At 38.9% G+C, this 12,825-nt stretch overlaps 1 protein-coding gene across 2 annotated transcripts in view; it reads left to right on the top strand.

Annotated features, from left to right (window-relative positions):
• The first annotated feature begins 2,413 nt into the window (after positions 1 to 2,413).
• Positions 2,414 to 12,825, top strand: part of dre4 (SPT16 homolog, facilitates chromatin remodeling subunit dre4) — a 72,811-nt gene continuing 62,399 nt past the window's right edge. For both annotated transcript variants that reach the window (XM_083129733.1, XM_083129728.1), the window contains exons 1-3: positions 2,414 to 2,572; positions 6,353 to 6,457; positions 10,887 to 11,042. In XM_083129733.1, the coding sequence (XP_082985859.1) occupies positions 2,504 to 2,572; positions 6,353 to 6,457; positions 10,887 to 11,042 (330 nt within the window). In that variant the 5' untranslated portion in view covers positions 2,414 to 2,503. The remainder of the gene's footprint in view (positions 2,573 to 6,352; positions 6,458 to 10,886; positions 11,043 to 12,825) is intronic.

Below are 12,825 nucleotides of genomic sequence, written 5' to 3'. Positions count from 1 at the left end.
GCTCTGCCTGATTGACGCAATCAACTCCCACGCACTTCGAAAAGGATACTAGACCGCAGTGGAAGGATTTCTGCTACCCCTAAAATCTGCAAATGGACCGGTCCTTCCCTTCATCCCCGCTCCTCGTGAGCGGTGAGCTTGTATCCCAACCCGAGAGCAGTGTACTTCCACTACGCCACCCAGCGTTTGAATCTCACGTTGTCGAGTGGATTATCCATCCCGTGCGTGGGTAATAGCATTGCAATAATGAGATACACTTGTTCCTTGTTTAGAAAGAACGCAATAGAACAGCTATAGCTGTAAGAATACTCAAAGACACTGCACGTGTTTTGATTTGATTTGATTTATTTTACTTCGGCTTTTGTCAGTGCCACTTTTGGCTAAGATGTGGATGAGTGATGATATGATGAAATGGATGAATGGACACTCACAAACATCCATGCCCAGGCCAGGATTCGAACCCTGGAGCACGTGTTTTGATGTCTAAAGAGAAAAAACGGCACCTTACTGAAGGCTGAATCCATCTCATTCTTTCATTATTCATCTTTCTTTTTTGTTCGCGCGCACACACACAAACACACACTCACACACACACACACACACGCACGTCGGTCTGAGAGAGTGGATAGCGACGCCAGAGGTCCCGGTTTCGAATCCCGGCTTAGGCATCGTGTTCTTTATGTGTCCCTTCATCAATTTCCTCACTCATCCTCATCTTCGCGATTAGCCAAAAGTGGGAGAAATGCAAAGTAAAATTAACCAAACCAAACCAATCCATCATTCAAACATTAGATGGGTTCGGCACACATTTTCCTTCATTACGCTAGAGGAGTCGAGTGGTAAAAAACATCCAGATTTCACGTGAGGTTCTTCTATAACCCTATAAAAAGGTGGTGTTTAGCCCCTCCTCCCCCAAAAATATTCAGTATACGTTCTTGTCCGCTGATATAATTTCGCGGGAAACATATAAGTGGCATTCTTTGTAAAATTATCGAATATTGCGACATGGAAGCTTTCCTGCATTTTACAGCAGAATACAGACGGATGTCTTAATGTCATACTTTGTTTTAGTTTGCATGGAAGTGAAGGAGCTGTACTCTCTCTCTGGTACTATTTACAATATCGACAGTTTATGCCTGCATCCAGTTTATTCCCCTTCCGTGCATTTTCCAGGGTGGGCGTGGGCCCCCTTGCCCCCCTTCAGAACGTTCATGACTACAGCCACAAATTGGTGTTACCAAAACATTGATGCAGTCTTTTGACTTCATCAATCCTTTTCTTGAGGCATCCCTTACGGAAGTCCCGGTATGGTAGATAGATGTCATTGAATTTTTACCGGACACCGATATATTTGGCATTTTGCTTCTATGCAATGTTGGAATTCATAGTGTAGCCGTTCCCCATGGCGGAGTGGTTAGCACACCGCGCTTCGACGCCAGGGGTCCCGGGTTCGAATCCCTGCCTGGGCATGGATGTTTGTGAGTGTCCATTCACCAATTTCATCATGAATGAGCCAAAATTGGCACAAACGCGAAGTAAAATCTGTGGTAAAATAAAGCAAATCAATCAATTCATAGCGTAGATTCAAATGGGCAAAATTAATACATAAACTGTTTCTTTTCCCTTTGCGTTGCTTAGCATTATGGTAAAAATCTGATATTCCCCGGACACCTATAAGTTCTTCGTTTTGTCAATTTTGGCATTTGTACTTACCTATCTGCTTCGCGGAACATTCTTTCACGTTTTTCGTCCCGGAATCAGTGGAAAATTTGAACAAAAAAATATTTTTGTTTGAAACTTTTGAGTCCAAATTTCCCACCGATTCCGGGCTCCGCCTCTGGGGTAATTGACCTACCACCCCCAACCGCTAACGCGGCCCCACCTCCGCTCCGGCTCCCTGGCTTTATCTATAGAGTCCCTGTTAAAGGCATGTTAGAAATTGGCCGGAGTCACCTGCCCCCAAAACTTTTAAATTTGAAGAAATCCGTTACATCACACAAAGCACCTTCCAGATGTTCGACAATGCTACAGGAACTTATTACCGTAAGCAGTTTCTTCTGTAAAAATGAAATCTGTCCGGGGAATATCAGATTAGTAATAAGTAATCTGAAATTAGATTTACAAGATTCAATACTTTTAATGCGTAAAATGCACATAAAAGCAAACCTTATCGCATTGTAGGGTCAACGAAGTTAGTAAAGGTGTGTTTTATAGTTACAGCGTATATTGACACACTTGTAGTTTGAATTGTATCTTCTGCAAATATGCTGTATAAAGAAACTCACTGCTGGAGTGTGAGTGTACCCGTGAATACCGTAAATGTTGCTACAAAACCCGAGCGTTCGTTTTGCTTGACGTGTACAATTGCTCATTATTATTTGTTATGACTGAAGAGGAAGAAGAGAAGGAAGATGAAGAAGACGTTAATTCGTGCGAGAACAAGCCCGCCATAACTACAGTGTCTTCATTTTTGATGCGAAAGTGTTTATGATAACCAAAGAAGATGTCGAATATTTCTATGGACAAAGACACGTTTTTCAGACGTATAAGAAGAATATATTCCGTGTGGAAGGTAAGCTTTTATGAATTTCACAATGTTAAATTTGGTTCTTTGTCTATACATGTAGTGAAAAATGTCTTCCAGAAATTCGTTCTGAAAAATGTGATTACCGGAACAATACGACAGTTACGGCTGTATGTATGTGCCGTTGTCTTGTTTTACTTGGTTATCACTGAACGAGGTCACTAGATAAGAACATTCTTATTAACAAAATAAATGGAAACAATTTTGCTTGCAAATCTTAGTTAACCATGTCAAAATCATAACAAAGACAGTTTTGACAATAAATGATGGTGATATGGTAGGGTTTATGTAGCCCGAAGCTTTAGATTGCTTAGAGGAAGCAATCTTGTTGGCATTTCGTACAAAATTATTTTATATGAATATTAAACAGTGTAAAAGGTTACCATAAAGTTCAAAAGAGATTTTACTATACACTTGTTCAATGACAGGTCAATTATTTATCCGTCCACCCATAATTTTCAACGTTTGTCAATTGTTTAATGAACAGCAGCCGTGTAGAAGTTTTCAGAATTCTATGAAGCATGGAAATGTACTTTTACTGAGCTACAGGAGTTGAAAAATATTCATTTAGGTTATGAATTGGGAGAAGCAAATGTGAAAATTTACATTTTACCCGCATATCTTGATTTTGGCCATTTAACATTATAACTGTAAGTGCATTAAAATATACATGACTGCCTATTTTGATCAACATCAAATGCTGTAGTTTGTAAGACATGCGAGTAGCTTATTTCTTGCAGTCCTTTCTATGTCTTTTCACTTGTAGAAAATTATATGCAGTAATTTGACTTGTTTAGTGTTTGTACTTGTTTGTTTCAGGACATCAAGTAAGATTTTGATACACAAACATGCTGATTGGTTACTTGGCTGCGTCGTGAAATCCTCCACCCTCGATTTTTAGCACATTTCAAATTTCTTTGTCCAAAATGAAGTTTCTTCGGTAAAAATTTACTATCCTTCGGACACCTCAAATTTTGTCGTTTCGTCAATTTTTGACATTCCTACTTACGTATCTGCTTTGCGGAACATTCCTGAAGGTGTATTGACGATGTTTTGATGAAAGTAAGAGCAATTTTTCACATTACCAGCACTTCTTTCTCCTAGTCTTTCCGCTTGCTCACATACAATATGGCGCATACACCTTCCTACATAATGACGCGTCGGGCTAGTCTTTTATCGATTTTCAATTGTTATGCAGTGTTTCAACCTTCGGAACCCAAGAAATGCCCGTGAACAAAGTTCATCAGATATATTTATTTTTCATTTTTTTTTTCGCGTTGTTTTACGGAGAAAATTCTAATCTTTCGTGGCGCTATCCGTGACTCCTTTTTGGGGCTATCCGTCTTGGAATGAGTGGGAAACATCTAGAAATTGCAAAATAAGTGAAAATTAGGAGTTAGTTTTTGGAATGGAAACTGTCGATTTTCGCGAATTTTTTTGTTTCACAACCAAATATATATATTCCTGATACTACCACAACACCAAATTTTAACAATGTTTACCTAACCTAACCTAACCACGCACGAATGGTTCGTGGGGCTAGCGCCAATGGTTCGCAATTATTTCCAATTTCTAGATCCTGATACTAACACGACACCAAATTTTAACTATGTTTCCTAACCTAACCACGTGCCAATGGTTCGTGGGGCTAGCGCCAATGGTTCACAATTATTTCTAATTTCTAGATCCTGATACTAACACGACACCAAATTTTAAGTATGTTTCCTAACCTAACCACGTGCCAATGGTTCGTGGGGCTAGTGGACACGTCATCCTTCTCACTCTCGTTGCAAACGCAGACAGTTCGAAATACTGGATACCCAATGAACATGAACAAAACACAATCACGACGCGTCATGATACAGTCACGACGCGTGATGGTGTACGTGCCAAACGCTATTCTCCGTCGGAGAATTAATTTTCAACAAACAACATGAATTTCAGCTATGAAACATTCCCACATCACACAAAACACCTTCCCGATGTTTGACAATGCTACAGGAACTTATTACGGTAAGTAGTTTCTTCTGTAAAAATAAATAAATGTGTCCGAAGGATAGTAAACAAGTACCGTCACATCTGGAAATTTGAAAATAAGCCGATTGAATTTTTATATATATATGCGTAGTTTTACGAACGAAAATGTAATCTGTCATTGTTTCCAACCACGCCTTTGTTTTACAAGAAAATGATTTATGATGTTCAATTTTAGTACAAACCCTTTTTTTTCCCCGATCAATTTAGGGGTGAAATGAATGCTAATGGAACCTAACCTAACCTCGTGTGAATGGTTCGTGGGGCTACCCGTGGATGGTTTTTGGGGCTAATGTCAATGATTTGTGGGGCTACCCGTAGGTTGGTTTTTGGGGCTAACGAACAATGTTTCATCAAAATGTACAATTTCCAGACGTGACCCCCAGTTTCTTACAACAGATTCGTGATTAGGAGGCCAAAATTAGTTAGTATACCAAAAATTAACAAAATTACAGACTTTCTCTATATTGTCAATTCTTACAGGAAATTTTTAGAGATCTACGTGCTACGAAACTGACATTTTTGTAATATTAAAATTACTTACCTATGTAACGTCATTACGGTTTTTCAGGGCAATAGTGTTGGGCAGGTTCTAACATGCCTTTAAAGGGACTAGAAAAAGGCAGGTAGCCGGAGCATAGTGGAGGGGAGGTGGGGTAGGGGTGGTAGGTCAATTACCCCAGGAACAGAGCCTGGAATTGGGGAGCAATAATATGAAATTTTTTGTTTAGCCTTGAAAAAGCTACTGTTATAGCCTATATCCATCGGTATGGGTGGCTGCTACGAAACTGACATGGCCGGAAGTAGACTTCCACCTTGCAACTTTAAATGGCTGTATCTCCACTTTAATCGGTTGTATACTTGTAAACATTTGTTTCCGTGCTTGAGAATTTTATTTTTCACAATTTGAAACACACAATCTTCCTAAAAGAATAATGGCAAAACTATCAGTCGGCAAATGTCTGTAACTCCTTTATTCTGTAATTGTTGCATTCGTACTTACCTATTCTGCATTTCGAAAGATTGTTTAACAAGGGATTTCGCTTTTCTTTAACGAAATTAGTATCTATTGTTGACATATCGAGTAATTATTGTTCGTTCTTTTCTCTCACTGAACATGCAAAATGGCGGGCAAATCTTGACTAGCGTTGTGTTTCAAATGGCAAAGCAGTGTTTCAACCTTCTTAACAGAAAAATTCCCGCATAGGCCCGAAAACCATTCCCGCATCGCCCCAAAAACCATTCGGGGTAGTATGACCATCCAGGAATAACCCCTAAAACCATTCCCGCATAGCTTCAAAAACCATTCATGATAGCCCCATGCACCATCACGGTAAGGTTAGGTTGCTTTAGGTTGGGCAATATAGTGAAAAAACTGTGTGTTTAGAAACGCTTACCGGGGATTACATCATCAGATGCTCGCAACAGCTTTCGTGCATCGGACAGACATTGTTACAGAACAAATACATGATTTAGCTGCCAAATACATTGAAAAATTGGAGAAAACACTTTACGACCTTCCGAAATTATACAGAAACTCAGTTCCGTAAGTACTTTCTCCTGTAAATTTGAAGAAATCCGTTTCCCGGCTTTGAAAGTTTTACCAAAATAATTTCCCTAGCGAAATAGAGGGTGGAGGATTTCACATTGGACCCGGTTACTTACCTGTGAATTTATTTTTCAGTACAAAGTTTGAAAATTGAATAAGTTATTAATTTATCGCTTGTATTACAGAATGCTGAAACAGCAAATGAAGATGGATTTTCAAAAATGGATGCACTTGTTTCTGCAGTTGGTGTGGACGAAGAAGTGGTGTACAGTAAATCAACTTCCTTACAGGTACAAATTAGTTCTTAATTATTTCCTGTAGACATTCTCAGAAGTACTTAAAATATAATGCAGGTTTTGCATTTTTTGGTAGAATATATAATATATCGGAGTGACTATTTTCACCAGATTTTAAAGTGCATGTGCATGATCTGCAACATGGCCTGGTCTGCCATTCTTTAGTTGTCGATGTGTGTGAAGCTTACGTTGGTGTGAATTTATTTTTGTGCAGGAGTCAAGTACTTGTTTTCTGCACATCATGCAGTTCAAAAAATACCACAAGGCGTTCCGATGTAGACTTGTGCTGCTAATATGTTGCATGACAAGTATGAATGGGTATTACGTTCCTAAATGCTTTCGTTGTTAGGTTAGGCAGGTTGTTTAGGGTTTTTAGTATTAAAATTACTTCAGTAAATACTTCCCAACACCTGATCATGTAATTTCTGGTCTTCAGCACTTTCTGTTATTCTCACTACCTGGTGACAGTAGTAGTCACACCTATTTTTAATTTAAAATAGTTCTTAGGCCAATGAATATTCTTGAAAGATACTTGGAATATTTTAAAACAATCTTGCAAAATACAGTGATGTGCGGGGACAGTGGTACTTCAATCCCCAGTTTGCATCTGTACCAAGGGATGCAAGAGCATGTTACTAAGAGCAGGTAAAAAGAAAGTTCTGGAGCATCATAATATTTAAAAAAACAACAAAAAAAAACATGATTCAAACTAAGATAAAGCTACACATTTTGAAATGTGACCCTAAAACATAATCTATTAAGTGGCCGCGGTGGCTCAGTCGGTAACGCTTCTGACTACCATGCTCAAGGTCCCGGGTTCGATCCCCGGCCGGTTCAAATCCGGGAACTTTTCTAACGGTGGAAGCGGCCCCGGCGCCTACCCAGCGTCGAATAACATGGGTACCTGGGGGAAACCCTGGGGGGTAAAGGCGGTCAGGGGCGTGATGCTGATCACATCACCCCCACTCACGACCGGATCAAGAAAGTGTGGGGCGTTACCCCCACACCCCCTATACGCCTTCATGGCGTGGTGCTATGCACAGGGGAACACTTTACCTTTTTTTTACCTTTATTAATTAACACAGTTTTTAAATTTTTAAACAGATATTGACCCAAGTAGCAACCAGCAAGCTCCCAGTCATCCTTACAAAATTGCTTTATGTGTGTGTATTTGATTTTCCACCATACGAAAACATTGCTATTTAGTGTCTCTTTGTGCTACTTTTGACTAATCACAACGTAGAGGATGAGTGATGATGTAATGACATTGTTGGAGGGATACTGACAAAGAATACCCATGCTCAGTCTGGGATTCGAATCTGGGACCCTGACTTTGTAATGCAGTATGCTAGCCACGGAAGTCGGCTACAGATTCTTGTTACTTACAAAGTTATCACTTATATGCGTTGTATTTTTTCTGTGTGTTTAGTGGAAAGTACATTTGGATTACAATGATGTAGCTGACATCATGTAGATATAAATACATGTTCATCCCAGACATTCTTACAAATTGGTGTATTTGGTTTTCCACCAAAATACAGAAAACACGCAAACAACAAAAATATGTACTGTAGTTGTTTTTTTTTTTAAAAAAAAGTAATGGGAATACAGGTCAGACACCCTAACCAACCACAATCAACCCATTGGCAAACAAACCCAGCCACAATCAGCCTCCAGCGGCAAATAAAAATGTTTGCCTTCCCCTACCATCCCATCACTTCCAACCGCATATCCAAAGCCCTTCTCCCTTATGGCATCAAAGTAGCGCACAAACCGAATTCCAAAATAGCTGATCAACTGAACAAACACTAACGGTACTTCCTCTCCCCCCTGATAACCCAGGTGTATACGATGCAGAGTGTGAATGCAAGGCACATTACATCGGCAGGTCCATCAGGTCTGTCAATGAAAGAATCCAACAGCACCTAGCAGATGCGAAAAAAGCCCAACCCACTACTGGTCTTTCTAAACATATCACATACAATAGCCATAAAATTCAAAAGGTTCAAGGAAACACGCGCCATAATACACTTCCCGCACAAGCTAAATATCGATAGCGGGCAAGCACACCACACTTGGATTCCCCTACTACAACAATTATCGCCCGGAAATAGCAAACAACACAGATCGATGCACAGTTAACAACAGCGCACCTAGCAGCAGCCAGAGAACTACAAGCAACAACAACAACAACAACAAGTTCCAACGAGGATGGTGGCAGTGGCCACTGGAATTAATCGAAAAAGAAAAAACAGCTTCTCAGATAAAAGAGTACTAGTTTCTCCGTATTTAAATTTGAATATTGAGCTCCCATGGTGACTAGGCATCCTGTCTTTGCCAGCCCATGATAAGGAGTGTGGAACTTCAAAAAAACTATAAATATGGTAATTTGAAACTCCCAAAAGCTGTAAGACTGAATGCTAGACTTGCTACTCTTCAATAACCCTTACATCCATATCTAATTTGTGCAATGAAAGAACTGTTCGATGTGAATACATGTTGTAAATTTACTAAGAAAGTGACTAGTTTAATCCAATATTTTCAGATGATTTTCCTGCAGGTATATTTCTATATTTTAAATTGATCTGTCATTTTAAATCTGTGCTTCCTTGAACATTAATATTTATAATATGGTAAAAAAAAAGTAAAGTGCTCCCCTGTGCATAGCACCACACCATGAAGGCATATAGGAAAAGTTCCCGGATTTGAACCGGCCGGGGATCGAACCCGGGACCTTTAGCATGGTAGTCAGACGCGTTACCGACTGAGCCATTTATAATATGGTGCACATAGTATTACTTTACGTTGTCCTAAGGTTGAAATGTAGAGTGGTTTACATACCTTGTTACTAAACTGAGGGTTGTGAGTTCGAATCTGCAGATTTAGGCACTATGCTCAGTCCACTGTAAGAGCAAAATTAATGTAATCAAAACCGTGTAACTAGAATAGATCTTTTTTTTGTGTGTTAGTTCTGGTGTTATTGTGTCCATTAACCCACTGTATCCCCTGGAGAATTATGCTGATTTTTTTTTATTTGAGAGATTTCGAAGAAGGTAACTGTTCAGTTTGTTTTATGATGTTTTCAAAATATATAGACTACTTATTGTAGAATTTTGGCAATCACTGTCACATGAGAGTTGAACCTTCCTTAAACTAATGAGCACTATTTGGATTTTGAAAAAAGTTATTTATGTTGGGGATAAAAACAACTTTAAAATTACCTTACGCAAGCATGTATGTTCCCCATGGACAAGGCATTATCCGTAGAAGCGACAATAAGTATCGTAGACAAGTGGGAACAAATGTAGAACACTTTTTTTAGAAAGCATTTAGGGATTTTATTTTAATGCTAAGAGAACTAAACATGGCCCACTTAACCACAAAAGAATTTAGGGTTATTATTAAAATGCTAAGGGAACTAAGCCTGACCTGCCAAACCTAACTGCGAAAGCATATATTGCACAAAATCTTCAAAACATTTTGGCGTAAGTAATTGCTAAACATAAATCAAAATCGAACCATGTAAAAATTGCATACGTGGCATGATGAAATCGTAATAAAACATAAGGAACTTGAGCCAACACAAATAAGAGAGATTGATCCCAAAGTATGCCCTGCGTAAATAAAAACCTGCTATCAAGAGTACTTTCGCCACTTTTTATTAGTAAAAACCATTTGTATGAACACTAAAATAGCGAAAGAACACGGCAGAAATTGCTATCAACTCCTAACCTAAGGACATTATATTATAGCTTCTGTTGTGGAATGTCATATTGGGTGCTATATTCACTTGCAGAAGCCTTGGGGCTCTTCTGCTTCATGGTAAAGTAACAGACATACTTTATTTCACAATAAGACATCTCCGAGAGCTAAAAAACGACGGAAAACCTTCATAAACCTTTCTTTTTCTTGAGGGGGTTACAGAGGGTCGAGGGTACCGTGCAATTTTTTATGAATATATTGCTTGTAGCTGTATGGCTTATAATATAGTCCTACAACTTCAATATATCACATTCACTATATTCCTATGTATAAGAATCCTGCATGGCTACCATTGGAATTATCAGTATGGTTTCTCACCGGCCATGTGTATTTGTTTATGTCAACTTTGTTCTTACGGTGGACAAAGTATATCTTTTTGTGGTTTATTTCAGCATTTGTTTATTTGTTTACAATGTTAACACATTGTTGTCCATGTATGTTGACATTTCAATATAAAAATAAGTATCATGGTCATTCTAACTATTAAAATTAATAATCATACCTGTCTGACGTAACCTACTCTTTATCATCATCATAGTTTTGCCAAATGGTGCCAGGATTTTGTAGCAGAAACTCCAAAAGATTCTACGTTCTCTTTTAATTGTGTAATAAAAACAAGACAAGTGATTGTTTTGTGATGTCTTTTTCTTTTTTTCCGTAGATGTGGCTCCTTGGCTATGAGCTTACCGATACAATAATGGTCCTAACTGAAGAGACCATATACTTTCTCGCCAGCAAGAAGAAGATTGAGTTCCTTAGGCAGGTGGGAAAGGATGAGAACAACGCACCTGCCGTCACTCTCCTCGTCAGAGACAGAGTAAGTTCTCAGCTGGGTGTTGGCCCCGCTCATGGTGTAGTGGTAATCTTGTAGTCATGGGATCCCAGGTCCAATCTCCAGAGTTGTACAGAGTTGGTCGTAAGTCACGTAACACTCCATTTATCTCATAAGTCACGTTACATCCCACGTGTAACCATAGAACAGGAAGTATATTGAATTTCACAACTGTTCTGTATAAAGTCCAATGCCTATCAATCTGGTAAAGTAGGGGAAAGGGAGTGACTAGTGTCGGGGTGTTAGCTGCTGAACTTCGGCTGCCGTCACACAAGCTAACTCAAGAAAGTTCAGCAACGTGTACATATTTAAGAAATTTCCCACTGCTTTGAGGCAGAGAGACCTTTTTGTAACTTTCGAAACAAATTGTAAAAAAAAAGCATCTACAGAAAGAACAATTGAATTAAAGTACATAGCTACTTTTGTATTTTTTGTACAAGAGAACATATTGTGTAACTCTCTATTTACAGGGAAGTAGCTTTCTTGTCCACCAATGCCAAGTTTCTAGGTGCTTTGCCTAAACCTAAAAACGAAACGAAAATATGTGACCAGAAAAGGGGAGGGGAGAGAAATTCCAGCATCTTTCGATAAATGAGGGGCTCGGGTGTATAGCTGTAGTCTTAAAAGCATTGTCAGTTCGTCATCTTGGACACAACCCCAGAGGAAGCCGACCGGACCCGTATCTGGTTTTGAGCCACCACAGTTTTTCTGTAAAGCGATGTTGTCAGTTTTGCCTGCAGTGTTTAGACATTCACTGTGACGTTATACTCCCAAGGTCTATATATTGTATAAAAAAATAGCACCACACACAACTTAGCAAAGATGAAGAACCGCAACCTCACATTAAGAAATCTCTAAAGAAACCGAATTAGCAACATCTCATTTACTCCACGTGGAGTTGACAAGAGCTGTCATTTCTTGGATGAACGCTATTGGTGGGAAAGGTTTCAGGGGACGATTTATTGGACTCCATGTGGACCTGACATGTGGTTGTTAGGGTGAAAACTGATTTTTCGGAACTTTCTGTGATGTAAAGTGGTCATCCAAAGCGGACAACAACTTTAAAACATGGTAAGTGACATTTGGTAATTTTTGAGACACAAAAAAAAAATGTACCATCCTTCAACTTTTGAGGGAAATTACCATGCCATACAATTTGCATTGGACTCAGTGAAGCCTTCTGAAATTGGTAAACACAACGCGAAAACAATTTATCTACAGTACAGCTTCTAGTAACCCTTTTTCTTAATGAACTCAGAAATGACAAAAATGTCACTTACCATGTTGTACACCCGAGCCCTTCAAATAACAGTTCCCATATTTTTTTTGGTCTTCAGCCTGTCTTGGCAGTCCATTTTAGGTGACTGTAAGCACTTTGCATCTCATTGATTAGAAAATATGACATCACATGAGCTACAAATTTCCTAAATCATGTTTCAGAGACCGAAAATATAGGAAAAAGGATCAAGATAGGAAAGAATTACCAAAGTGTGTTGTTTTATGTAAAGTAAATTACCAAATATGTAATATACTGGCAAATATGTAAAAATACATAACACAAAGGTTATGCAAGATCATGTCAGTTACATATTTCGTTGACATTTTCCTGTTCAAGGAATGTATCTAGAAAGGAATAGAATATGTAATTACATACAAATCTGAGCTCTACTTATGACCTGCTCTCTACCTCGGTTCAGATCCCACTTTTAACTGTAGGTTCAGTCCTGATTAGCCCATCTGAGTATACAGTGGACTTGAAAACAAAATT

The sequence above is a fragment of the Lepisma saccharinum genome, chromosome 1, assembly GCF_977018435.1.
Source record: "Lepisma saccharinum chromosome 1, izLepSacc3.1, whole genome shotgun sequence".
Lineage (NCBI taxonomy): Eukaryota > Metazoa > Arthropoda > Insecta > Zygentoma > Lepismatidae > Lepisma > Lepisma saccharinum.
Note: the sequence above shows the minus strand (reverse complement) of the source record. Positions and strands in the feature narration are given on the sequence as shown.